The sequence below is a fragment of the Heteronotia binoei genome, chromosome 13, assembly GCF_032191835.1.
Source record: "Heteronotia binoei isolate CCM8104 ecotype False Entrance Well chromosome 13, APGP_CSIRO_Hbin_v1, whole genome shotgun sequence".
Classification (NCBI taxonomy): Eukaryota; Metazoa; Chordata; class Lepidosauria; order Squamata; family Gekkonidae; genus Heteronotia; species Heteronotia binoei.
The window spans coordinates 17,182,195-17,208,598 of NC_083235.1; the positions used below are offsets into that span (position 1 = coordinate 17,182,195).

Sequence of the window (26,404 nt, forward strand, 5' to 3'; positions counted from 1 at the left end):
GGCTTTTTTGAGATAGCGACACCAAATTTTCAGCATAACATCTGATGCCTTCCCCCAAAATACCCTCCAAGTTTAAAAAAAGATTGGACCATGGGGTCCAATTCTATGAGCCCCAAAAGAAGGTGCCCCTATCCTTCATTATTCCAGATGGAGGGAAGGCATTTAAAAGGAGTGTGGTCCCTTTAAATGTGATTGCTAAACTCCCTTTGGAGTTCAATTATGCGTGTCAGAGGCTTGTTCCTGGCTCCACCCCCAAAGTCCCCAGATATTTCTTAAATTGGACTTGGCAACCCTAAGTCCAATGGCCCCTTTAAGACCAACCAAGTTTAATTCTGGGTATAAGTTTTCGTGTGCATGGACGTGAAAGCTGATATACCCAGAATTAAACTTAGTGGATCTTTAAAGGGGCCGCTGGACTCCAACTTTGTCCTGTTGCTTCAGGGTTCGGACTAACACTGACACCCACCTGAAATCTACTTCATGGTTACTTGCAGGCATTTTTTTAACCCCTCCCCACCTTTAAATTAACCTTTGAGCGGATGTATAACTATCTAGCACACTTTTGCCTAGTCCAGCAAAAAGAACGCTTTTCCCATACCGGGAGTCGAACCCGGGCCGCCTGGGTGAAAACCAGGAATCCTAACCGCTAGACCATATGGGAGAAGACGAGAGACCTCTGCAGCTTATGCGTGAGCCAATTCAAGACAAAGAAGCTCACTATTGTCTCCTACTGACATTTGGAGGAATTGCAGTTTTGCTCCCCAAGCGTTAATCCTTTAGAAATCGCCGGATGAAACTTTGCCGCTTTATACGAATGCCGTTTAAAGAGACAGGAACGCCCTCAAGGGCAGGGGAGAAAAGATCAAAAAGGAAGAGGAAGGCCTAAATTGCAGCTCCAAAACATCTTTAGTCGCTTCCAAGTTGCACAAGCCCCGGAACCAATTTCCACCTTCTCTAAACTGGACCTCTGTCAGTCTCTTCCTCACACTTTCCAATCAGGGATACGAAACTTAACACACACACACAAAGCATATTTGCAGAGACCCCCCCCCCCCCTATGTAGTATAGGACCTTTCACAGATATAATATAGGGCTCTTTCACACATATTGTGTGGCTCCTGAAGCCCTCACTGCCCCATTGGCTGGCTTGGAGATGGCATTTGTTTCTTCAAATCACTTCTCCAAGCCAAGCTAGCTGGAAGCTTGGAGAAGGAATTTAAAGTTAAAGTTGCTTTCTTTCTACCTCTCTCGTCCCCCTCCCCATCTATTTGCTTTCCTACCTTCCTCTCTTCCTTACTGTCTTGTGGCTCTCAAGCGGCTGATGTTCATGTTTTGTGGCTCTCAGACATCTAATAGTTATTCTATGTGGCTCTTACATTGAGTAGGTTTGGCCACCCCCTGCCCTATACCGTATGATAATCGCATCTTTATGTTCATCTTGTTTCCGTGCAGCAGTGAAGGATCAAAGTGGGAGGAAAAGGGGAAAGTGGAAAAGCCTTTAGCTTGTTTCCTTTTATTTGCATTGGGAAAGCCGAAACCGAACCAACAAATCCATTTACAAAAGAATTACATGTTTCCTCTCCCCCCCCATTTTCCCGCCGTCGACCCGAGATACCCGGACAGAGCAGAGTAGCTCAAGTCTGCCATCTAGTGGAAGGTAGAGGAAGTACCGCTCCTTTAGATTTCCGGTAAGAATAAAAGTTTCTTCCAAGATAAGAAATCACTCAAGCGATCCTCATGTCGGAACTCATGGAGCGAGATCCTTGCTGGAAATACGAGAAACAACCTGATGCTTTGGCAGAGTGAATCCTTGCTTCCCTTTGTAGGATTTCACTGCTTTTTAGCCACTCAACCCAACCCAATCTCAAGGCAGAGCAAAATAGAATAGCGAAAGTGGGCAGCCGTGTTGGTCTGAAGCAGTTGAACAAAGCAGGTCTGTCTGGAAGTCGCTGGAAGTCGCCGGAAAGCCTTATTTAGAGGCGGGAACGTGTCAGCTGAAGCCGCATTTCACAGCTGCAAAATGTAATTCTACTTCACGTTAGAGAAGACACCTCGCAGGACGCGAAGGGCAAACCCGGTCCTTTGCGAAAGACTAGCTTTTCTCCGGAAGTGCCCGGCTTCATCTATTTTTTTGGATGGGGTGGGAGAGTTACCGTCATGGTTCAGTTCCTATTCAATTTTCGAAACTACACAACTGCATCCCAACTTCCAAGAAACACAAAAAGCACTGTTTTCCCATACCGGGAGTCGAACCCGGGCCGCCTGGGTGAAAACCAGGAATCCTAACCGCTAGACCATATGGGAAAGAGCTGTGAGATTCTCTCGTTTGAACTGAGTCTATAGAGAGCAGCTTGGAGAATCGCTTCCTTCGGGGTGGCCAATGGTAGCTCTCCAGATGGTTTTTTTTTTTTTTTTTGCCTACAACTCGCATCAGCTCCAGCCATTGGCCATGCTGGCTGGGGCTGGTGGGAGTTGTAGGCAAAAAACTTCTGGAGAGCTACCGTTGGCAACCCCTCTGAAGCCACTGGCTTTTCTTGCCCTGGGAATTCTTTTTTGCCAGCCGCGATCCTGTTTCTAACCTAAGCAAACTGCCGCGACATCCGTTGCTGACTGCTGGTGGTAAATAGATCCAAGTGGGCAGCCGTGTTGGTCTGAAGCAGTTGAACAAAGCAGAAGTCAAGTTGCACCTTTAAGACCAAAACTTTGTTGGTCTTAAAGGTGTGACTTGACTCCTGCTTTGTTCAGCTGTTGGTAAAATCACAGTAACAGCCACAGTAATATGGTACTTACACCTTCTTCCTAAACAGATCTCCATTATGTGTCTGTCTCACTCACTTTGCCTCCCCTCCATTCACTTTGTTATATGCCAGTGGTTTAACGTCTCTGCTTAAATAACCAGCAGAAATCAATCATCAAGGAATTAGGCCATAGAAAGAAAGAAATCAAGAACCAAAGAATTAGGCCTAGGAAGAAGGGATGCACTGTCTCAGCGAGGGAAAAGATACCAGATCTCTAGCATCGCACCCTCCCACTGGACCAGGAAGAGGATTTTCACAAAGCGTGGTATACGTGTGAAAAGCTGTCAACAAAAGTTACTTTGATTTAAACACCCTTTAACAGGCTGTTCTATACTGACTCAGCCCGATTCATACTTGCAAGGGAAACAAAGTGACAGTAAAATGAGCATTGGCATCTCTGGGTTGGGGGGAAAAATGCCTGGAGGTTGGGTTGGCAACCTCCAGGGGAGGACTGGAGCTCTCCTGGAAGTGCAACAGATCCCCAGGCTGCAGCCATCAGTTCCCTTGGAGAACCTGGCTGCCTCAAAGGGTGGGACACACACCCCAATTCCACTGTCGCTGGGCCCCACACAAAAATGGCAAGGGCTTTCCCAACCTGGAGTTGGCAACCCTAGGAAGCCTGCAGAGGATGGGGTTGGGGAGAGGAGGGGCCTCAGCAGGGTATGACGGCCTGAGGGCCCACCCTTCAAAACAGCCATTTTCCTTCAGGGGAACTGATCTCTGTAGCCCAGAGATCGGTTGTGATTCCAGGAGTTCTCCAGGTCCCACCTGGAGGTTGGCAACCCTAAGTCAAATGACACAGTGGTAGGACAGTAGCACTACAGACTGCTCTGAGGATGTTAGCAGATGTCAAAAACTCTTTCCACATAGAAAAACAGCACAGCAAACAAGAAGAAGGGAACAGAAGAATTCCCCTCCAATGTTCTAGCTTTCTAGTTGCAAGGAGGTTTTTTAATGTAAAGGAACTTTCAAAGGTGGGATCTTCTAGCAGCTGCAGCCTGAAGTGGCACAGTCTGTTTCGAACTCAGGTTCAAACCCCCACTTGTGCCATGGAAGCCTCCTTGGATGACCTTGGCATGGAGTGGAATTCTAGCAGGAGCTCCTTTGCATATTAGGCCACACCCCCTGAAGTAGCCAATCCCCCAAGATCTTACAAGGCTCTTTTTTGTAAGCTCTTGGAGGATTGGCTACATCAGTTGGTGTGTGGCCTAATATGCAAAGGAGCTCCTGCTAGAATCCCACCCCTGCAGCCTAGCCTACCTCACAGGGTCGTTGTGAGAATAAAATGGAGATAGGGGGAATGATGAGCATGGCCTGATCTCCTTGAAGGAAGGGAGGGAGGGATTTTAAAAACTACACAATAAATAATTCCCATCTCTGGGATCCTTTTCAAGAAGGAGAACATAGGGTTGTCAGGAGGGCATGTGAGGGTAGGGTTGTGAGATCCAAAAACCTCAGGGTCCTGCGGGACCTGCCACAGTTCTGTCTCCAGGCCTGTAAGACCAAACTATCTAAGCTAGCCTTCAATAGTTAAGGGGAGGCAGCAAATGTCCCACAGCACCGAGAGTTCCACTGGACAAATATAGATATTCAGAAACACTGGCGTGCATCTTGGATTTTATGGTTAAAATGTGCAAAATGGATTTTATTGTGTTTTTTTATTTTATTTTATTGTATTTTTAAAAAAATATTCTATGGGATTTTAACTGTTGCTAGCCACCCTGAGCCCGTCAGAGGAGGGCGGGATATAAATTTGATAAAATGAAATAAATAAATAAAATCCAAGTTGGGAAATTGCTGGAGATTTAGGGGGTGGAGTCGGGATTACAAGAAGCTTCGTAGGGTACAATGCCATAGAGTCCATCCTCCAAGTCCAAAGTATATATTTTCTCCAAGGAAACTGATCTCTGTGGTTTGGATATGAAGAAGAAGACGGCCGTAGATTTATACCCCCGCCCTTCTCGCTGAATCAGAGACTCAGAGCAGCTCACAATCCCCTTTATCTTCTTCCCCCACAACAGACACCTGTGAGGTGGGTGGGGTTGAAAGGCCTCTCACAGAAGCTCCCCTTTCAAGGACAACTCCTGTGAGAGGTATGGCTGACCCAAGGCCATTCCAGCAGCTGCAAGTGGAGGAGTGGGGAATCAAACCCGATTCTCCCAAATAAGTCTGCACACTTAGCCACTACACCAAAATGGCTCTCATTCTCTCATGAGCTGACATTCTGGCAGGACCGGCCCTAGACCGGCACCCTACGCAACGCTAACTTCTGGTTCCCCCCCCCCGCACTGATAATGTCACTGAGCCACATGGGGGGCACCCAATTTGGTGCCCCCAGAAGGCTGGTACCCTAGGCAATCACCTAGTTTGCCTAGTGGCAAAGCCGGGCCTGCATTTTGGGGGATCCCCAGGTTCCTCCTGGAGGTTGGCATCCCTTGGAGAAAGTCATGACATACAGTTGATTGCACTTTTATAACTCACGGCTTACGTGTTTATAACTCACAGTCCCCAGCACAGCATTCAATGACTCAAAGATTTATTCTTTGTAAAAGGCCTTTTATCATCTACCTCTTCTGGGGATTTGAGCCTCTAGGATTTCCTTTTGGTGGGGTTCTGCTGTGAAAGGTTTGGTTGTCAAATGAGGCAGAAATTCAACAATAAATAAAATTAAAAGGCAATAAATGCTTTGCGAGGAGCGTTCTGCCAGGGACTTTTTGCCACTCTGGAATATGAACTGAGAGAACAACCATTAAAAAAAAAAAACTGTGGGCAAAATGTTCTGTTCTTTGACTCATAAGTGCCCAATATAACTGTTGCTTTAGATTCATTTACCTTCTCCGACGGCATGATCCAAAGCAGGAAGGGAATGCATGGCAAAGTGACCAGCTTGCTCCTGAGCTTGCCAACTTCCAAGAGGGGACTGGAGATCTCCCAGAATTACAAGTGACCTCCAGACTACAGAGATCAGATCCTCTGGAGAAAATGCTTTGGAGGGTGGACCCTTGGGTATTGATCCCCGCTGAGGTCCCTCCCAAAACACACTTCCCAAGAGCCAGTATGGTGTAGTGGTTAAGTGTGCAGACTCTTATCTGGGAGACCTGGGTTTGATTCCCCACTCCTCCACTTGCACCTGCTAGAATGGCCTTGGGTCAGCCATAGCTCTCATAGGAGTTGTCCTTGAAAGGACAGCTTCTGGGAGAGTCCTCTCAGCCCCAACCACCTCACAGGGTGTCTGTTGGTGGGGGGGAAGGTAAAAGGAGATTATGACTGGTCTGAGACTCTGAGATCCAGAGTATAGGGTGGGATATAAATCCAATTTCTTCTTCCACTCACAAATCTCCAGGAATTTTCCAACCCAGAGTTGGCAACCATACTTGCTCCTTGTTTATTTTTACCTGAACAAAAGTTTCTTTTGGAAAAGTCAACCAAAAAGTCAAGCGTTCCGTCTGTTCCTACAAGAGACAGGTGTGATTCATTCCACATTTTACATACCGCCCTTCTTTGGTCTATCTCTGAATGCCACTGATGGCTGCAGATTCCATATGTATGAATAGCATTGCAAAACACACTCTGCTGTATGGAGTTTGGGGAACAAAAGAATGCATTTAGCATTTTTGCATGAAAGAGGACAGAACCTCCATGGCTCTGTTTTACTTGACAGCATTTAAGCGAAGGGATGGATAACCAGGGCTTTTTTTGTAGCAGGAACTCCTTTGCATATTAGGTCACACACCCCTCATGTAGCCAATCCTCCTGGAGTTTACAGTAGGCCCAGTACTAAGAGCCCTGTAAGCTCTTGGAGGATTGGCTACATCAGGGCTGTGTGGCCTAATATGCAAAGGAGTTCCTGCTACAAAAAAAGCCCTGTGGATATCTCATTTCACAAGCCAACAGAAGGGAAATGTGTTGATATAATTAAAAACTGGCCGCTTAAAATTGCATCATCTTCTATAAGTGCATTTAACAGAGGAGAAGACTTTCCTCCTAAAATAGCATTTGATGTTCCTTTCATGGTCTGGCTGGAGCTAACATCAATGTTCTCTTTCAGATGTTACCTTTCCAAAAAAGAGGCTGGCTCTTCTTTCATCTGGCCTCCTCCTGTTCCCACTGAATAGGAGATTTTGCCATTCAGGTGGCCAGTCCTCAATTTTTAATGAGTCCCCAGCATTGTGCTCCCCTTTGAATCCGGCAGCTTCTTCGTCCCTGGCCACCCTGCGGTTCTGTTTCTTCCACAAACAGCGGCGGTGTTTGAATGACCTGTTTTATTTTCACGGAACTGTTCGGCCCCTGGACGTCACTGGCTCTGTGTAATGGCAAGCTATTTTTAAATGTTGCGAAGAGCATTCGTTAGGACAAAAGTCAAGATATTTCCTTTGAGAAATCCTCGTTAAAAGGGCCCTGATTGGAATGTTTCTGACAGAACAACTGATACCGTTTCATACCATTGTACTGTAGGGTTGGCGAGTCCCCTGTGTTCTCCAGCGGGGGACATTTGTGTGCACATGTGTGACACAATGATGTCACCTGGAAGTGACGTCATCGCACTGGCGATGTTGCTCACAGCCGCTCTAGGTGTTTCTGGGAAAACGTTATGGTTTTCCTGCACGCTGTAGCCATTTGGGAGGTGAAAACTCTATGGTACCTATTGTACCATAGAGTTTTCCCTCCCAAATGGCTAGAGCGTCCGGAAACGCCTAGACTGGCCACAAACGACCTCGCCGGCATGGTGACGTCACTTCCGGGTGATGTCATCATGCTGACATCGGGGGAGGTTCTCCCCGCCGGCCCAATGTGGGCTGGTGGGTTAGGAACCTGCTGGGCAGGTGAACCCCCACCCGGACTGGGGGCTTGACAGCCCTGTTGTACAGAGTAGAGGTGATATATCTTTATGACGATGGCTTCTTGAAATCAGAGCCGGCCCTAGAATGTCTGGCACCCTTGTTGTTGTTCAGTCGCACAGTCGAGTCTGACTCTTTGCAACCCCATGGACAAAGTCACGCCAGGCTCTCCTGTCTTCTACCATTCTCCGAAGTCCGAGGTCTGGCACCCTAAGCAAGGCTAATCTCTGGCACCCCCTTCCACATTGATGACATCACCCAGTCACATGGGGGGCGTGCTCAATTTGGTGCCCCTCAGAAGGTCAGCACCTTAGGCGATTGCCTAGTTTGCCTAGTGGCAGGTCCAGCCCTGCTTGAAATGTAAGCCAGGCTTAATCTAGGATTAACTGTGGGATCCACTCTGGTTTCGATAGGGTACACCACCAACATACCTGTCCTGGATGGTCCACACTAGCGCCATCTCATCAGGTCTCAGAAGCTAAGCAGGGTCCGCCAGGGTTGCCAAGTCCAATTTAAGAAATATCTGGGGACTTTGGGGGTGGAGCCAGGAGACATTGGGGGTGGAGCCAGGAGACATTAGGGTGGAGCCAAGATCAAGGCTGTGACAAGCATAATTGAACTCCAAAGGAAGTTCTGGCCATCACATTTAAAGGGACGGCACACCTTTTCAATTCCTTCCTTCCATAGGAAATAATGAAGGATAGGGGCACCTTCTTTTGGGGCTCATAGAAATGGACCCCCCCGGTCCAATCTTTTTGAAACTTGGGGGGTATTTTGGGGAGAGGCATTAGATGCTATACTGAAAATTTGGTGCCTCTACCCCAAAAAACAGCCTCCCCAGACCTCCAGGTACCCGCGGATCAATTCTCCATGATTTTCTATGGGAATAAATCTCCATAGGGAATAACAGAGTTCCCAGAAGACATTTCCCTCCCCTCCGCCTGCTTTCTGACGACCCTGAAGCGGGGGGAGGGCCTCCAAACCGGGGAATCCCCTGCCCCCACCTGGGGATTGGCAACCCTAGGGTCCGCTCTGGTTAGTACTAGGATGGGAGACCACCAAGGAAGATCAGGGTTGCTATGCGGAGCCAGCCAAAGGCCAACCATCTCTGAAGTATCTTGCTTGAAAGCCCCATAAGGGTCACCATAATTGAATTGCAACTTTACTGCACTGTATTCACCAGAGGTGGCTGAACTGTGGCTCAGGAGCCACATGTGGTTCTTTCATACATATTGTGTGGCTCTCGAAGCCCCCACCACCCAGTTGGCCAGCCTGGAGAAGGCATTTCTCTCTTTAAATCACTTCTTGAAGCCAAGCCACCAATGCATTTAAAGTTGTTTTCTTTCCCCTCCCCATCTATTTCCTTCCTTCCTTCCCTTAAACATCTGACTTTTACTCTACGTGGCTCTTACATTAAGCAAGTTTGGCCACCCCGGTTACACACACATGCTACCAAGTACAGGTGTATCCCCTTCCACCACCATCAATTCCATTTTATCTGGAATGTATTTCAGCCTATTTACCTTAATGCACTGATTCGAAAAACCAATTCCAGGCAGAAATGAGTGATCCTAGAGCAGCATTTCTCAAGCTTGCTAAGCCTGTGGGCACTTTTGGACTTTTGAGAACAGGTCGTATGGTGAGCACTGCTACAAAATGGCTGCCATGAAGGGCTGCTGGGGGAGCTGGCACAAAATGTGGAGTGCTCCCTCCCGACAGACACAAAGATGATGCCTCCCAGGCCCTTCTGAAGCATCTTCCGCTCAGTGTAGTGGAAGAAAAGCAGGCCTGGAGAAGTAATGCATCAAACATCCTTATTTGAGGGAATGAACTGCATTTCTTATCTGCGTCTCCAAGAAGCTGCTGTGGTTGTCTTAATGCGGGGTTATTGAGCTCATTTGTTATGAAGGTTGGATTTAGGATTGCCAATCCCCAGGTGAGGACAGATGATTCCCCTGGTTTGAAGGCTCTCCTCCCATTTCAAGGTCGTCAGAAGAGGGGGGGAGGGAAATGTCTGCTGGGCATTATTCCCTATGGAGGCCGACTTCCATAGGGTATAATGGAGACTTGATCCGCGGATCTCTGGGGGCTGTTATTCGAGGCAGAGGCATCAAATTTTCAGCATAGCATCCGGTGCCTCTCCCCAAAATACCCTCCAAGATTCCAAAAGATTAGACCAGGGGGTCCAATTCTATGGGGCCCCAAAGAAGGTGCCCCTATCCTTCATTATTCCAAATGGAGGGAAGGCATTTAAGAGGAACACAATCCCTTTAAATGTGATGGCCAGAACTCCCTTCAGAGTTCTTTCATGCCTGTCACTTCCTTGCTCTTGGCTCTACCCCTGAAGTCTCCTGACTCCACCCCCCAAACCCCCAGATATTTCTTGAATCAGACCTGGCAACTCTATCTGGATCTGACAGAAATGAGATCTTGTCGGGCCGGGCCACGTGTGTCATAAAATGTAATGTGAGGTAGCACAGATATAAACTTTATAAAGAACACAACGCAATCAAGATTTTTTAAAAACTTAAAATAAATATGGTTAAAAGATTAGCGCTCTTGTAATATTTTGTTTAACGGTCTCTGATAACTGACACCTCTTGCTTTGAACGATTGCCTCAAAATCTGGAGACAATGTCTGTGCTGTAGGAATCTTGAGTATGCTGTTCAGGTGTTCTTCAGGTGCGTGTCTGTAAGTTGCAACCCTACTTTTGATTTATTGACATTCATTATAGAAATCTCATGGTCAATGCTTTGAGCCTAAGAACCAGGGGAAAACATGAAATGGCTGGGCACTGAGAGCTTTTGTACATAAGTTGCTTCATGTGCTGGTCATCCAATGGAGAAAACAGAGGCTTTGCTCTGTAGCTCCTGCACTATTGAGCCTCAAGCCTGGCAAAGCAGGCTGTGATGCAGAAGGAAACAATAGAGAGTGAAGGAAGGAGGTGATAGTGAGTTGCTCGTGGGCCATTAAGGAGCCCTCTGGGGGCCTGATCAAGCTTGTGGGCCATACATTTGACACCTCTGCCTTAGTAGGTCTGAAACAAGACTTGTCTGCCAAAGGAAGCTATGCCAGTTCTTCGGATAGATGGAAAGCAGAGAAACTTACAGAAGACTGAAGATGTGACAGAGTAAGGAGTACGGTTCCCAACTCCAGGTTGGGAAGATCCTGGAGACTTGGGCACAGAGCCTGAGGAGGAATCCTGGTGGGGTACAATGCCATAGAGACCACCTTCCAAAGCAGGCCAAAACCCTGGTGCCATTAGCTATTTTCTCCAGGGGAAATGATCTCTGTAATCAGGAAATGAGTCGAAATTCTTAGAGGTCTCTCTCCAGACCCCACCTGGAGGATAGCAATTCTGGTAAGGGGTGACATCTGGTCTCCTCTTTCTGGAAGACAGATTTCTTCTTAAGGGTTGATTCTTCTATTTTTTGAGTATCTTTGCAAGCCGTAGTTGCAAGTGGCTCCTAGTTGCAAGTGGCTCCTAACACGTCTTCGCTGAGGCAACTAATTATTTACATTGATAAGAGGACACATTAAAGGTTGTGGCATTAATAGCATTCCTGAGATTTGATTTCCTATGACCTATTCTAGCTTTGTGACGCGACACCCCCCTGCCAAATTCTCACACCAGGACTGTTATCTGTTCCGATCAAGTGGTTTCCATTTCGCCAAACAACAAAATGTTATTTTGTATGCATACGCCATGAGGTGATCTTTCTAAATGTCAGCGCCATCATTTTCTGCTGTGTTCCGTAGCCTCCTGAATAATTCTTGCTCATTTGGAACCCTGCTGGTTTCCTAACTTCTCACGACTTCCACTCTCACCATAGTTGAAATAACAAAGTTTCAGTCCAGGGGCACTTTTAAGATCAACAAATTTTAATCCTAGGTATAAGCTTTTGTGGGCGGGCACACTGCCTCAGATATGTTGGTAGACGTGAGCTTGCACACAAAAGCTTATACGCAGAATTAAACTTTGCTGGTCTTAAAGGTTGACAGGGCTATCCACATGAATTCATAGTCAAAATATTCATCACCAACATCATTTGGAAAGTGGTGGTGGAGGAGAATTTTGTTTTAGGGATACTCGGGCTTCGGATTCAGCAGGAGCTCACAGGAGCGCAGCTCCTGAACCTTTCTGAGGGTTCCCCCTCTTCCTCCCGACCTACCTTGTCCATTGAATAGGAGGTGCAGCTGCATCACAATCCCTGGATTAGGAGAGCGGGCAGCCAGCCAGCCACCAGGGGCTTTCCCATGCCCGCGGCAGTCCTCATTTGCCCCTGGAGAAGCCCGTGCCACCCTTTCCCCTCTTCTTGGGCGGCAGGTGGCTTGCTGGCCTTTTGACTGGGGGGGGTGGCCAAGGAGAGCCCCAGGTGAGTGAGGCCTGTTTGGCTTTGCTCACCCAGGGCTCTCCTTTCTTGCATCAGGTTGCTTTTGGCTGGTGGGGGATGGCATATGCTAATGAGTTATGCTAATGAGCTCTGCCACCTATTTTTCTACAAAACGAGCCCTGGGGATACTGTGTACCACTGGGTCCTAGGTCAAATCAAGCGTGAACTCTTCCTAGAAGCTAAAGTGACAAGCTATTGTACTTTGGTCACTAGAAAAGACAACAATGCAAGGAAAACTGGAAGGAAAAGAAGACCTGACATAGGATGGACTGACTCAATCAAGGAAGCCACAAAGGCCTTCAGTTTGCAAGACCTGAGTGACATTTGGGGGTTATTGATTCATAGGATCAACCAGGGCTTTTTTGCAGAAAAGCCCAGCAGGAACTCATTTGCATATTAGGCCACACACCCCGACATCACCGTTGTTTCATGTAGGACATTTTGTAGGAAAAGCCCAGCAGGAATTCATATGCATATTAGGCCACACACCCCAACATCATCGTTGTTTCACACAGGACATTTTGTAGGAAAAGCCCAGCAGGAACTAATTTGCATATTAGGCCACACCCCCTGAATGGACTGTGACTGGCCCAAGGTCATCCAGCAGCTGCGTATGGAGGAGTGGGGATTCAAACCCAGTTCTCCAGATTAGAATCCACCGCTCCTAACCACACCGAGATGGCTGTTTAGAGAGGAGGGCCAGTGGTATTGTGAATATGCCAAATGAAACAGAAGAGAAAAACCTTCACTCAGTAGTTTCTCTAAAGTCCAGCCACACGTTGCTAGAATTGTTCAAGACTTCTGCAGTGCAAGACTTCTGTCAATTGGAATCTGTACAGCTCCTCCCTCCTAAATCCCTCTCTCAGGGTGGGAAGCATGTGTGAACGAAGTAGAGACAGGGCCAGCCCGACTGCCTGGCACTGAAGGCAAGGCTAAGTTCTGATGCTGCTTCTGCACTGATAACATCACCAAGGCTACGGTCGCACGTGCTGAATAATGCACTTTTCAACTGGATTTTTACTGCGTGAACTGGCAACATCCAGTTGGAATGTACACTGAAAGTGGATTGACAGTGCAATTTTTAGTGTGTGTGATTGCAGTCCAAGTCACATGAGGGGAACCCAATTTGGCACCCACAGAAGGCCAGCCCCCTAGGCAACTGCCAAGTTTGCCTAGTGGCCGGGTCAGCTGTGGGTGGAGACATGTAAATAGGGCAGCCGGTTCAGGTCGTGACATTTCTGGAGAGCTGGGCGGGACAAAGCCTTGGGAGGGGAGGGTCTGGGGAGAGGAGGGTCCTCAACAAGATTTAATGCCACCCACCAGAGCAGTCATTTTCTCCTGGGGAACTGATCTTCATAGATCGGATGTAATACCAGGAGATCTCTAACCACCACCTACCTGGAGGTTGCAACCAGGGTTCCCTCTAAGCTGAGTTAGCGTGAGCCAGCTCACAGATTTTTAGCCTCCAGCTCACACATTTTTGTCTTAGCTCAGGAAGGATGACTCCAGACCACAATCATTTATGCAGGAGCTCACAGCTTTAACTCTATTTAAACTAACAAAGCCAGAATGTTACTTAGATTTATGTCACTTCGCACCTACGACAGCAGTCTGCTTTTTATCACCCTCCAGTGTTTTTTTCAGCCCTGCTTTGCCCTAACACTAACAAAACACAGATCCCTATTTGCGATTCTTTTAATCTGCTAAAAACATCCCCATGATTCTACACTGCCCACATATTAAGAATTGCTGCTTCCATTCCCATTTGTCTGATGGTGCTTAAGAGCATACGAAAGCTTACATTCTGAATAAAACTTAGTTGGTCTTAAAGGTGCTGCTTGTCTACTGCTTTGTTAACTTTAACGCCAGTAGCTCCCAAATTAGAATCTTTGCTCACAAGACCCTGCAGCTTAGCGGGAACATGGGTTGCAATCCTACTTGGGAGATCTATTGAAGCGTTAATGTACTCAGGAACCCAGTTGTGGGCCAAGACTGAAACACCGAGCACAACACTTGTAGGAGAAGAGACCCATTTAGGGATCATAGACTTCTGTTGCTCAAACTGTTTGTCGTGATGGAGTCACTCTAAAGTACGTGGGACCAGAGCAGCGCCTTTCTGTTTAGAAACACATTCCGTTAACTGTTGCGATTAGTCTGGTGGGTTCATGTAGCATCAGCTGGGAAATTTATACAATTTCAGGGTAATATTCCCTGAATTTATAATATTCATGGAAATGAAATCTTTTTAACGATGCTGTAAACCGTATACAGCCTTGCAGAGGAGGCAGTGGGCAAATTGAATCGATCCGTCATCTTCTCTCCTTCGCCAGTCGAAGCCCGAGGGGGGTTCTTACAATGCTCGCTTTCCATTCTGACCTGGGCATTGTGAATCTGTCAGAGTCTGACAGGCAAGGGCTTGGAGAAAATCAAATTAATGGTTAAACAAGTCCGTCTCTGGCTCCGGAAAATGCCCGAGGGAGAGATGACTCTTGGTTGTGACTGGATGTAAGGACTAGCCCTTGGGAGAGTCGAAAAAAGGCGAGTGAGAAGACGGGTTCGGTCTGCTGGAGGCAACCAAGCCCTGCTCTTAAATGGAATGCCTGCTGGCCAGCTATTCGAATTAACGATCAGGCCCAACCAGTTTCAGGAAGCCTATAGAATCTGAAGGCTTTCAAAGAACATAAGAGAAGCCAGGTTGGATGAGGCCAGTGGCTCATCCAGTCCAACCCTCTGTCACACAGTGGCCAAAACCCAGGGGCCATCAGGAGGCCCACCAGCAGGGCCAAAACTCCAGAAACCTTCCCACTGTTGCCCCCCCCCCCAACCCCCAAGAATACAGAGTATCACTGCCCCAGACATAAGAACCTAAAAGAAGCCGTGTTGGATCAGGCTGAGGACACTCTGTGTCACACAGTGGCCAAAACTCAGGTGCTATCAGGAGGCCTACCAGCAAGGCCAGAACTCCAGAACCTTCCTACTGTTGCCCCCCCCCCCCACCCCCAAGAATACAGAGTATCACTGCCCCAGACATAAGAACCTAAAAGAAGCCGTGTTGGATCAGGCTGAGGACACTCTGTGTCACACAGTGGCCAAAACTCAGGTGCTATCAGGAGGCCTGCCAGCAAGGCCAGAACTCCAGAACCTTCCTACTGTTGCCCCCCCCCACCCCCAAGAATACAGAGCATCACTGCCCCAGACATAATGTCTGTTTGCATTCTCTTATGTCAAGAACCTAAGAGAAACCATGTTGGATCAGGCCAATAATCCATCCAGCCCAACACTGTGTCACACAGTGGCCAAAAGCCAGGTGCCATCAGGAGGTCCACCAGCAGGGCCGCAACTCCAGAAGCCCTCCCACTGTTGCCCCCCCACCCCACAACCCCCAGGAATACAGAGCATCACTGCCCCAGAGTTTGTGTGTGTGTGTGTGTGTGTGGGGGGGAAGCATTGGATTCTATCTGTTACACAGGATTTAAAAATGTACTAATCATGTAAGAGGCATACCAGAGTCACAAAAACACTATTTTAACTTGCCCCAAAACTTTAGGGAAAAGGATTGACGGACATCAGAGAAGAAGCAACACACACACAAGACTTCTGTAAATTACTGCTAGGTCTCATTCCATCCTTTTGGATGTTGTTGCAGCTGATGGTGGAAGACAACTGCGGCAAAACTCATTTGCAACTCTGTGCGGGGTTCAAAGGTCAAGGTAGTCCCCTGTGCAAGCACCAGTCGTTTCCAACTCTGGGGTGACGTCGCTTTCAGGTTTTCACGGCAGACTTTTTATGGGGTGGTTTGCCATTGCCTTCCCCAGCCATCTACGCTTTCCCCCCAGCAAGCTGGATCCTCATTTTACCGACCTCGGAAGGATGGAAAGCTGAGTCGACCTGGAGCCGGCTACCTCAACCAGCTTCCACTGGGATCGAACTCAGGTCGTGAGCAGAGGGCTCCAACTGCAGTACTGCAGATTTACCACTCTGCGCCACGGGGCTCCCGTGCAGGGTTTAGTAGGAGACAACACGTCCATTCCATACACAAGCATGACTCAAAAATGTGCTTATCTTTATATGTAAGTTAAATGCAGTACTAGCAGGCAGGGATGAAAACAGCTAGATGCTTAAAGTTTGTATTTTTGCTAAACGTTTAAACTAGGTTTGCTTTGCAAACGCTACAGGCAGACCTTGGAAATCATACAGGGACAGAGCTAAACAAGCACATTAGGCTGGTTGCTGGGGGTGGAGCTGAGAAAAAAGGCAGACTGGGAAAGGGCATCATTTTTACTTGTATTCTGCCACTTCTCTGTTCCAGTTGCCACGAGAACAGATCATGCCCTTGCAGCAGCAGCTCAAAGATCCACTGCTCGAATATATTTTAATCACAATTCCCCTGACTTCAGACCCATTTCCATTTCCCTGACTTTCCTGAAAGTGGCAACCCTGCAGCACCCGTGATAACAGGTTTAAACTGCAGGCGGGAGGATATCAGCGGGATTGGAGGAAAAACTTCCAACAATCAAGGGGTTAGTGGCAATGTTCCCTCTAAGCTGCAGAGTCTAGTGAGCAAAAATTCTAATTTGTGAGCTGCTGGCATGAAAGCGGTGAGCGACTGCATCAATGATTGTGCTCGGGGGGGGGGGGGGGTGTCATCCTTCCTGAGCTAAGACAAAAAAGTGCGAGCCGGAGGCTGAAAATCTGTGAGCGAGCTCACGCTCACTCCGCTTAGAGGGAACACCGGTTAGTGGCAGAATCAGCTGCTCAGGAATGGGGTGGGCTCTCCTTCCTTGGTGGGTTTTAGACAGAGGCCAGAGGACCACTGATCTGAGACGCTTCTTTGCACGGCGAGCGAACAGAATGTGGAAGTTGCCGCTAGAAGGTGCAGTGATGACCAAAGACATAAACGGCTTTAAAAGGGGATTAGACAGATCTCTCCTCCCTGAATCTGTCGCTGCTAGCCACAGAGACTCAAGGGAACCTCCATGTTTAGAGGCAGGAACATCTCTGAACAGCAGTGCCAGGAGGTAACATCAGAGGAAGGCTTCGGTCTCTCTGCCCTGTTGCTGGCTGTCCAGAGGAACTGGCTGGCCACTGTGTGAGACAGGATGCTGAACTGGATGGACCACTCATCCGATCCAGCAGGGCTCTTCTGATGTTCTTCTCAGGGGAAAGCCTTTCTGACCCTCCGGATGAACCGATTGGCCACTGTGAGACAGGATGCTGGACTGGATGGGACAACTCATCTGATCCAGCAGGGCTCTTCTTCTGTTCTTATCAGGGGAAGGCCTCGGGCCTCTCTGCTCTGTTGTTGGCCCTCCAAAGGAACTGGGTGGCCACCATGTGAGACAGGATGCTGGACTAGATGGATCCAGCATCTGATCCAGCCGGTCTGATCCAGCAGGGCCCTTCAGATGTTTTTATGACTTAAAAACCAGACACTGGACCACATTCCTCAGTCATGTTGCATTTTCAAAACCCACAGGCAACAGGATCTCTATTGGCAGGCTTTCCGCTGATGTAAAAAGGGTCCTTATTTATTAATCGGAACATTATGTACAGATGAAGACAAGCCGCTGGGAGTCTTCCAGAGACACGGGCAATAAATACAGGCCACCAGCTGAGTCTTGATGAGGAGGCAGTCGCAGCTGTTCAAGGGCATTCCTCTTTGGCCAAGAGCCGTCGTTTTTCTTCCAGCAAGCCACGGTACTGTCTTCGAGTGGTCTCGATTTCGCTTTGCATTGAGGCGATTTCTGCGGCCAAGCGGATTCCTGGGGGAGAAAGAGAGGCAGGCTGGATTGCATATTGAATTATGAAACAGAATCTGGGTTCCTTCTCTCTAGGGAGAGCTGAGTCAAGTTGAAGGATGCCAGGAAATGAGATCCTGGACACAGAAGCTGCTCGGCTTACGGAGAGGGCAGGCAGTGGGAAAGAGTCCCTTCAAGTGCAAATGAAACTCACCACAGGATATTACCTCCTCCTAGAACCAGACACTGGCCTGCTGAACAACTGGAACGACCCAAAACTTAGTAAAAGTACGACTGAGCGAATCAATATTCTACTCGCTGCAGCCAGACTTACAATAGCTTCCAAATGGGTCAAAAAGTCAATACCCTCAATAGAACAAAGGTATATCATAGACCAGGCGTGGCCAAACTGAGGCTCGGGAGCCACATGCGCCTCTTTCACACATATTGTGTGGCTCTCGGAGCCCCCACTGCTCCATGGACAAACTTGGAGAAGCCAGCAGCTGGGAGAATGCATTTAAAGTTAAAGTTGTTTTCTGTCCACCTCTCCCTCCTCCATTTTCCTTCCTTCCTGTCTTGCGGCTCTCAAACCCCGGACATTTATTCTGTGTGGCTCTTACGTTAAGCAAGTTGGGCCACCCCTGTTTGCGCTAAAGAAAATAGCTTGCAACACTTATGATTGCTCTTCAGACCAATAGGAACAACGTGCAGTAATGGTTTGGTTTCCTTTAGTTGCTTATTTGATGGAAAACGACATTGTGCCAAAGAACCCATGCTACAGAAAAACTGATTTATTTTTGAAATTTAATTTTTATTGTATTTCGACTATGTATATTGGTGTGCTGTGTCATTTTTGCATCTGTGAGTTCCAATAAAAAACTTTTATCTATTTATTATTTTTAAAAAAGGGAGAGTCCCAACATGGCACTTCTTTTATGAAAGGGACTTGACTGCCACCATGTGGTGCATAGGACTTTCACCCAAGAGATGCAAGGATAGAGTGGCGTCCCTCTCTGCATCCCGAGTGAGGCTCGCTGTCAAGGGCAGCTTTCGCCTGAGTACCGGAAGTTCCCAACCTTCTGTGCCTCTTTTACCTTCTATGGTCCCAGTGCGCTATGACAGGGTAGCCGAACTGCGGCTCGGGAGCCACGTGTGGCTCTTTCACAGATATCGTGTGGCTCTTGAAGCCCCCCACCCCTTCAGCTGGCTTGGGGAAGGCATTTCTCTCTTTAAATCACCTCTCCAAACCAAGCCAATTAAAGGTGCTTTCTTTCTACCTCTCTCTCCTTATCTGTCTTCCTTCCTTCCTCCCTCCCGTCCAGTTTGGTGTACTGCTTAAGTGTGTGGACTCTTTATCTGGGAGAACCAGGTTTGATTCCCCACTCCTCCACTTGCAGCTGCTGGAATGGCCTTGGGTCAGCCATAGTTCTCACAGGAGTTGTCCTTCAAAGCGCAGCTTCTGTGAGAGCTCTCTCAGCCCCACCTACCTCACAGGGTTTCTGTTGTGGGGAAGGAAGATAAAGGCAATTGTGAGCCACTCTGAGACTCTGAAATTCAGAGTATAGGGCAGGATATAAATCCAATATCTTCTTCTTCCTTCCTTCCAGTTCTCAAACATCTCGATGTTCATGTCTTGTGGCTCTCCAACATCTGATGTTTATTCTATGTGACTCTTGTGTTAAACAAGTTCTTCCACCCCTGCGCTAGGACGACATTTCCAAGGCAGCTTGACGTTTGTAGTGCTGACAAAGGGCGGTCCAACGGGGCTCATCCTCAGAAAAGTTTACAGTTCATTTTCATCTATTTAGAGATTCAGACCCTGCTTTTCTTCCCAGCCCCAGAGCAGGTTACCGCGTTGTTCTCCTCGACTCCCTTTTAGCTCCACAGTAACAACCCTGCGAGGGAGGTCAAGCCCAAGGTCGCCCAGCAAGCTTCCGCAGCAGATCTGAATCCAACCCTCTCTCTGACTGCTGCGCACCACAGAGGCTCTCTGAGCAGCGGTTACTGGATCTAATGATCCAAATGGCTACTAGCAGCAGGAGGCAGAAGAAAAACCTGTGCATCACAAGTCTTTTCTTACTTCTCCAGGGCTATGGGTGGAACTGGGAAGGAGCAGGGCTTGTTTTGTAGCAGGAGCTCCTTTGTATTTTAGGCCACACCCCCTGATGTAGCTCCTTTGCATTTTAGGCCACACCCCCTGATGTAGCTCCTTTGCATTTTAGGCCACACACCCATCTTCTTACAGGGCCTACTGTAAGCTCAAGGAGGACTGACTACATCAGGGGTGGGTGGCCTAATATGCAAAGGAGTTCCTGCTACCCAAAAAGCCCTGGGAAGGAGAAGAAGAACTTGTATTTCTATCCTGCCCTGCACTCTGAATCTCAGTTTCAGAGCGGTCACAATCTCCTTTACTTCCCCCCCCCCCAACAACAGACACTGTGTGAGGTGGGTGGGGCTGAGAGAGCTCTCACAGCAGCTGCCCTTTCAAGGACAACCTCTATGAGAGCTATGGCTGACCCAAGGCCATTCCAGCAGCTGCGAGTGGGGGAATCAAACCCGGTTCTCCCAGATAAGAGTCCGCACACTTAACCATTACACCAAACTGGCTCCGAGAAGCTGGATGAGGCTGGATGCAGGGGTAACCGATTCTGTTTTCTCACCTTCTTGGAAGGTCTTTTGCGCCTGTCGCAGACTTTGGGGCACCAGGATACCAAACCAAGTGAGGGGATCTTGCTTCCCTAATTTCTCGGCAGGCTGGGAGATTTCTTCCTGGGGTTGGGCCGGAGCCTCTGGTTTTCCTGCACCCTTTCGCCGTCGCAATGCTGAAAATATTAAAATAATACCTTCGGCACAGGTAGCTTGGAGAAGAGAAATGCAGCCCTAACCACATGAGCCCCTGAACCAGGAGGCAGCATCTTTCCAGAAGGTTCGGGGAAACAGGCTCCAACGCAGGGCTTTTTCTATCTAGCGGGAGCTCCTCTGCATATTAGGCCACGCCCCCCTGATGTAGCCAATCCTCCTGGAGCTAACAGTAAGCCCCTGTACTAAGAGCCCTTTAAGCTCTTGGAGGATTGGCTACATCAGGGGGGCATGCCAAATATGCAGAGGAGCACCTGCTAGAAAAAGAGCCCTGTGAACATCTGGGGAGATTTTCAGTTGCAGAACAGAACAGTGCTTGGTCAAAGCGAAATCTCTCAGTGACCAATTTTTACATCATTTTAGTGTGTAAAAAGATTCCGAAAGTACAGTGCATTACTTAGTAACAGAATGACTACATGTATCAAGAAAAATATTAAATGTTAATCATTTCTTAAAAATTTCTCATTGCCATGAAAATGCTTATTTCAAAAAGGAACAGAAAGAGGTTACAAATGCTAAAAAAACATTCTGCAAAGTCCACATTGCTTTAGTTTGTTCTTGTATTTTCATTCTTTGTTTGCTTAAATTCCTTTTGTGAACTCTACTGTAGGATTTTTTTTTTTTTTAAAAGGTAGTCCCCTTTGCAAGCACCAGTCATTTCCGACTCTGGTGTGACGTTGCTTTCAAAACGTTTTCATGGCAGACTTTTTACAAGGTGGCTTGCCATTGCCTTCCCCAGTCATCTACACTTTCCCCACAGCAAGCTGGGTACTCATTTTACCGACCTCGGAAGGCTGGAAGGCGGAGTCAATCTTGAGCTGGCTACCTGAACCCAGCTTCCACGGGGATCGAACTCAGGTCATGAGCAGAGCTTAGGACTGCAGTACTGCAGCTTTACCGCTCTGCGCCATGGGGATGCCAACATATAATTTTACTAGGATAGCAGAAAAGTAAAAATTCATCTTACAGGCTTGTTGTAACTGCCTGAGGGGTTGTCTGGAATGAGGATTTTTATTCCACAACAATTCACAATTACGATACTGAATGGGGTATTTTTTATTTCTGTTGCTTCTATTTTTCAGTGCAATGATCGAAGAAATCCTTGGCTTTTAATATCTACTCAGCAGGGAGTGGCATATTTCATTATATCCAATTTTCAACGTGGCACTCAATGCAGATCATTAAATCAACAGATCAGGCCCATGTACAGATACAGGAGATTTTTCTACAAATCTGAGACAGCCTCCAGTTGTGCAAAAAGTCTGAAGCGGGGGGGGGGGGACGACACAGGAATTTTTCAAATTCTTTACCTTGCAAGGTGAAAAGCCAAAACCCACGGCTGCCTAGCAACCTGATAAACAGGCAAGGGCAGGAAAGAAGAGAGGGTGAGCAAGGCGCCACTGTAGAGGAGAGCTACTGGGGATGTTGTGAGCGAATGGGCAAGCAAGGCAGCAATGGGAGAAACAGCACGTAAACAGGAGGAGGCAGGGTGTCGTGGGTTGGGCTCTGGAGCATGCCCAGTAAAGCTCCCTTAGGTCCTGACCATCATTTCCTGATTCTCCCAGCCAGAAAGTCTTTAAATCTTTGGGTGTGTTCATTCACCTTGGTCACTGGGACCAATTTCTTCAATAGTTGTTGTATTGTCAGCCTTTGGCTTTGCAGAATCTGCAGCTTCCGAGACCACACGAAACTCCACCTGGCCATTTTTATTCTTTCTAGATTGAGCAAAGAAAACAGGAAGATGAGACACCAAGCAATATACTCCAGCAGCAGTTCATCCTTGGGCTTTAGGTGGCAGAGATCCCAGTATTTTAGTGCTCGGAGGAGTACAGCGCAGACAATAAGGAACCATTCCATGACCATTCTCAGTGTAACTATATCGTTAAGTGGTTATTGAATCTGAAAAATCAACAGTGCTGCCTCTAAGAAGAGTTATACCCATCTGAGTCAACTGAAGTCAGTAGATCTTAGAACAGGGGTGGCCAAACTTGCTTAACATAAGAGCCATGTAGAATAAACGTCAGGTGTTTGAGAGTTGCAAGACGTCAACATCCGATGTAGGTAGGTAGGTAGGAAAGAAGGAAGGAAGTGGGGAGGGGAGAGGGAAAGAAAACAACTTTAACTTTAAATGCATTGGCTTGGAGAAGTGATTGAAAAAGACAAATGTCTTCTCTGAGTTGCCCAATAGAGTAATGGGGGCTTTGAGAGGCACGAAATACGTATGAAAGAGCCACATGCGGCTCTAAGCTGCAGTTTGGCCACCCCTGGCTTAGAATGATGTAACTCTGCTCTGGATGGCTCTGAACAGCTCTGGTTCCAGTCACAATGCCTCCAGCGACAAGGAAGATAAGCGAGAAGGCAAAAACAGGCACAAAATCCACATTACACCTTTTACCGGTGGCGAAATGTGCTGTTAAGTTTCTACCACTCCCATCGTTCCCAAGTCAAACGCAAGCAGTGAAATTCAGGTCTCAGTCCTGCATTTGACCCTCTTACCCAGTGTTCACTCGCACCAGGGGTGTCATCTGATGCCCATACTGCAGAGCAGAGACAGACTTGTTACCCATGGCATAGCGTGACTTGGAGAGGGAGAACCAACCCTGAGGACAAAGAGACAGACAAGGTTAGAGAGGACACTAGATATCTCCCTTGTATAGTGTGATGGAACCAGCCCGATTCTGCCTTCAGACCCGGTCCCGTCAAGTCCCTTTTGAGTTGCCAGCCCTTGGAGGGAGCTTATCTTCTTCCCACCACTAGGGCACGCTGCCACCACCTGTTCAATTTAGGGGTTCCTGACCGAGAGGAACAAGACTCCCAACCCCCTCGCCAATTCTGAGGCCTGGTCTCAAGGTCCTCTGCCAACCCAGCACCTGGTTATGACAGAGACCAAAGTCCTTCTTTGGGACACCCCTGGAGGATTGGCACCCTTGCCAACTGTGTGCCTTCCCTGGACTCCTCTCTTTCAGTAGCATGGTCTAAGGCGGTTGGGGAACCTATGTGGGACAGAGGGACTACCTTTTAAACAAATAAAACATTTATTTAAAACAAGCAACTATTTACAGGTATTTTTAAATACAGGGTGAACAGAAGTAAAAAATGAAAGTAGGGATAAACGCTCCTTCTCTCCCTAACATACAACTGGCCCTGACCATACCATCCAGAACCGACTCACCAGCCTCCAAGACGCAAATCAAACTTAACTGACTGTCAGCTTCCCCTGACAACTTTTAACTGCCCGTTTCCCTCCAAAAACCTCTAATATAAAACTCCGTTCCTGCCCAGGAACTGGTTTACCTCCCTGCAGCATTCTGGGAGACCAGCCTGACAGACTACCTGTCACTCTAGGAGGCCTCCTCAGAATTGCTGTTCCCAGACAGGAGGGGAGGGTGAAGGAGGAATAGATTAGGCCAAAGCCTTGCCTAGGGTTTAAGATTCCTCTAGCCAACTCCCAGACAAGCACAGGCCTAAAATGATGTTTCTCCACATATAATGAAAACAATGCACTTAATATTTCCACATAATATTCACGACCCAGTGGTACATACTTCCTGTTGGGCCAGGAATGCTACTGGCCCAACAGAAAGTATGTACCACTGAGTCATGAAAATTACAGAGGCTGTAAGGCTCCAGAGATAAGAAATATTAAAATAAATATTTTTGAAGCTGACATATGGTTTAAAGAGCCTCAGAGGAAAGGCTTAAGTTATTCCTACGTGCATCTCCTGACAAAGATACTAATCAAAACGGGAAATGTAGCGACTGAAATTCTGTTGAGAACATACTTTATGCACAGTTGGAGAATATATTTACATCACCTTTGAGTGTTGTACAAGTCTTTACATATTCCTTGGAAGCCTGGAACTGTAATTGAACTTGGTGGTTTCGTTTATGTTATTCTGGATATTGTATTTATTGGCAACAGTGTGTGTGTTACAACGTTTTGAATTTTTCTCATAAGTAATACTAGTGTTTTGTGTATTATTTATGTGTTGGAGATATTACGTACATTGTTTCCATTATACAAGGGAGATATCTGGTGTTTTCTGGTTGTTTAGTCTTTCTCCCTGTCCCTGTTTTTTCATTGAGGATAGAGAGGAGGCTATCCTGTACTGGCTGCCTACGGTGAGCAGCCTGGGTCTGGCTTCCAGGAGTAATTCTCCCAAAATTTAAGGAGGGAAACAAGTGTTACGAAGGCAGTTTCTGCACCAGATCTCCATAAACAGCAGCAGTATAACTGCCACAGTGAGAACTCCACAGGTTGCAGATGCAGACTTTTCTAGAAGCTCCCCTGAACCAAGGTCTCACCTGTTCCACCAAGCGGTTAAAAGATTCCTTTTTTGTCTGGAGTGACTCCAAAACATCAAAAAGGTGAAGAATGGTCTGGTCCAGCTCCTCACATACTTCACTTGGTCCCCTGTCCTCCGCCGGAGCCATCTGAGGAAAAAAACCCAGGCCACAATGTTAGTCTCCTCTATCTGCTCTCTGTCATTTCTCCACTCCAACTAAATTTGGTTCACATAGTCCCCTCTTAAGTTACCCTGGGAAAGCTTCCATAAGCTGAAGGAACTACGTAAATAATAAGGAATAGTCTTCTCATTAGCTCCGTAATCACAAATTGATTCTTTGAAGGAAAGAAAATATTCTTTTCCCATATGTTTTATCCTTTGGCACTACAATACAAAGCAGGGGTGGCCAAACTGTGGCTCAGGAGCCACACGTGGCTCTTTCACACATATTGTGTGGCTTTTGAAGCCCTCACCACCCTGCTGGCCAGCTTGGAGAAGGGATTTCCCTCTTTAAACCACTTCTCCAAGCCAAGCCAGTCCAGTGGTTTAGAGAATGCATTTAATGTTGCTTTCTTTCCCCCTCGCCTTCCCTCCTCCCTCCATCTGTTTTCCTTCCTTCCTGTCTTGCAGCTCTCAAGCCTCTGACATTCATGTCTTGCAGCTCTCAAACATCTGATGTATATTCAATGTGGCTCTTACATTAAGCAAGTTTGGCCACCCCTGATATAAAGTATCACACAGGTTTTGCTTTTTGCATAGCAACCAATAGCATCTGTTACTCTTTCCCCTCTTCCTCTTTGTTTCTTTGCTACATCCTGCCTAGAGAAAAGCTTTGTTGAAACGAAAAAATTTCCCTATTATTAAAAAGTTGGTGCTTATACCTTTGGGGATTTTTCTCTAGTGGATCTCCCCCGCGCTTCTGTTCTTACCCTCTCCAGAGACCAGAGGCACTGACCACCTTGCAAAGGGAAAAAACTATTAGCCTCACCTCTTCTGTTCATGGAATAACTTTCACCTCTCCTCTGTGTTTCCTTCTAATGCCCTCTCTTTATTTACTTCCTCCTGGCCTCACTTCTCCAATCTTGCTCCCGCCTCTTTCTCCTCCACCACCAATCGAACTTTCAGCAGTGATCCTTTTTCGCCAATCACCCTTGAATAGAGTCGGAGAAACCAGAAAACCGGCTTAGCCACTTACCCATATTTCATCGCGAGAGGGCTCGTTGGTGGCCATCTTTGCCAAGGGCAGAGCGGTCACCGAGGCGGTGGATGCCCCAGCGGCCATCTTGAACAAGGGCGACTTCCGGCGAATGTCTATTACCGTCCCTCCCTCCAAAGAGAGTTCAACAAGCGATCAGCACATCTACCACGGCTTCCAGTGGAATCTGCCAAAGGCGGGGCAAAAAGAGGGTGGCACTCACGTGAACAACATGGGATAACGCTAAACAAAAGTTTTATTCTTGGTATAGGCTTTCCTATGCATGCACACGTTT

At 47.5% G+C, this 26,404-nt stretch overlaps 1 protein-coding gene and 2 non-coding genes across 4 annotated transcripts; all 3 read right to left on the reverse strand.

The window, feature by feature from the left end:
• Positions 1 to 589: 589 nt before the first annotated feature.
• TRNAE-UUC (transfer RNA glutamic acid (anticodon UUC)) lies at positions 590 to 661 on the reverse strand. The gene has a single exon. It is a non-coding gene; the product is annotated as a tRNA-Glu (tRNA).
• Positions 662 to 2,232: 1,571 nt separating this feature from the next.
• TRNAE-UUC (transfer RNA glutamic acid (anticodon UUC)) lies at positions 2,233 to 2,304 on the reverse strand. Its single transcript has one exon. It is a non-coding gene; the product is annotated as a tRNA-Glu (tRNA).
• A 15,234-nt stretch (positions 2,305 to 17,538) lies between these two features.
• On the reverse strand, positions 17,539 to 26,087 carry CCDC115 (coiled-coil domain containing 115). 2 transcript variants are annotated; one of them, XM_060252410.1, is made up of 6 exons: positions 25,903 to 26,087; positions 24,934 to 25,062; positions 23,125 to 23,228; positions 22,231 to 22,343; positions 20,430 to 20,591; positions 17,539 to 17,793 (listed from the first exon to the last, which is right to left on the reverse strand). In XM_060252410.1, exons 2-6 carry the CDS (start codon positions 25,060 to 25,062, stop codon positions 17,675 to 17,677), a joined length of 627 nt encoding a protein of 208 aa, XP_060108393.1. In that variant the 5' UTR covers positions 25,903 to 26,087; the 3' UTR covers positions 17,539 to 17,674. The 2 variants fall into 2 exon arrangements, with proteins under 2 accessions (XP_060108393.1, XP_060108392.1); XM_060252409.1 differs by having other exon boundaries at positions 25,796 to 25,998.
• Positions 26,088 to 26,404: the final 317 nt, after the last annotated feature.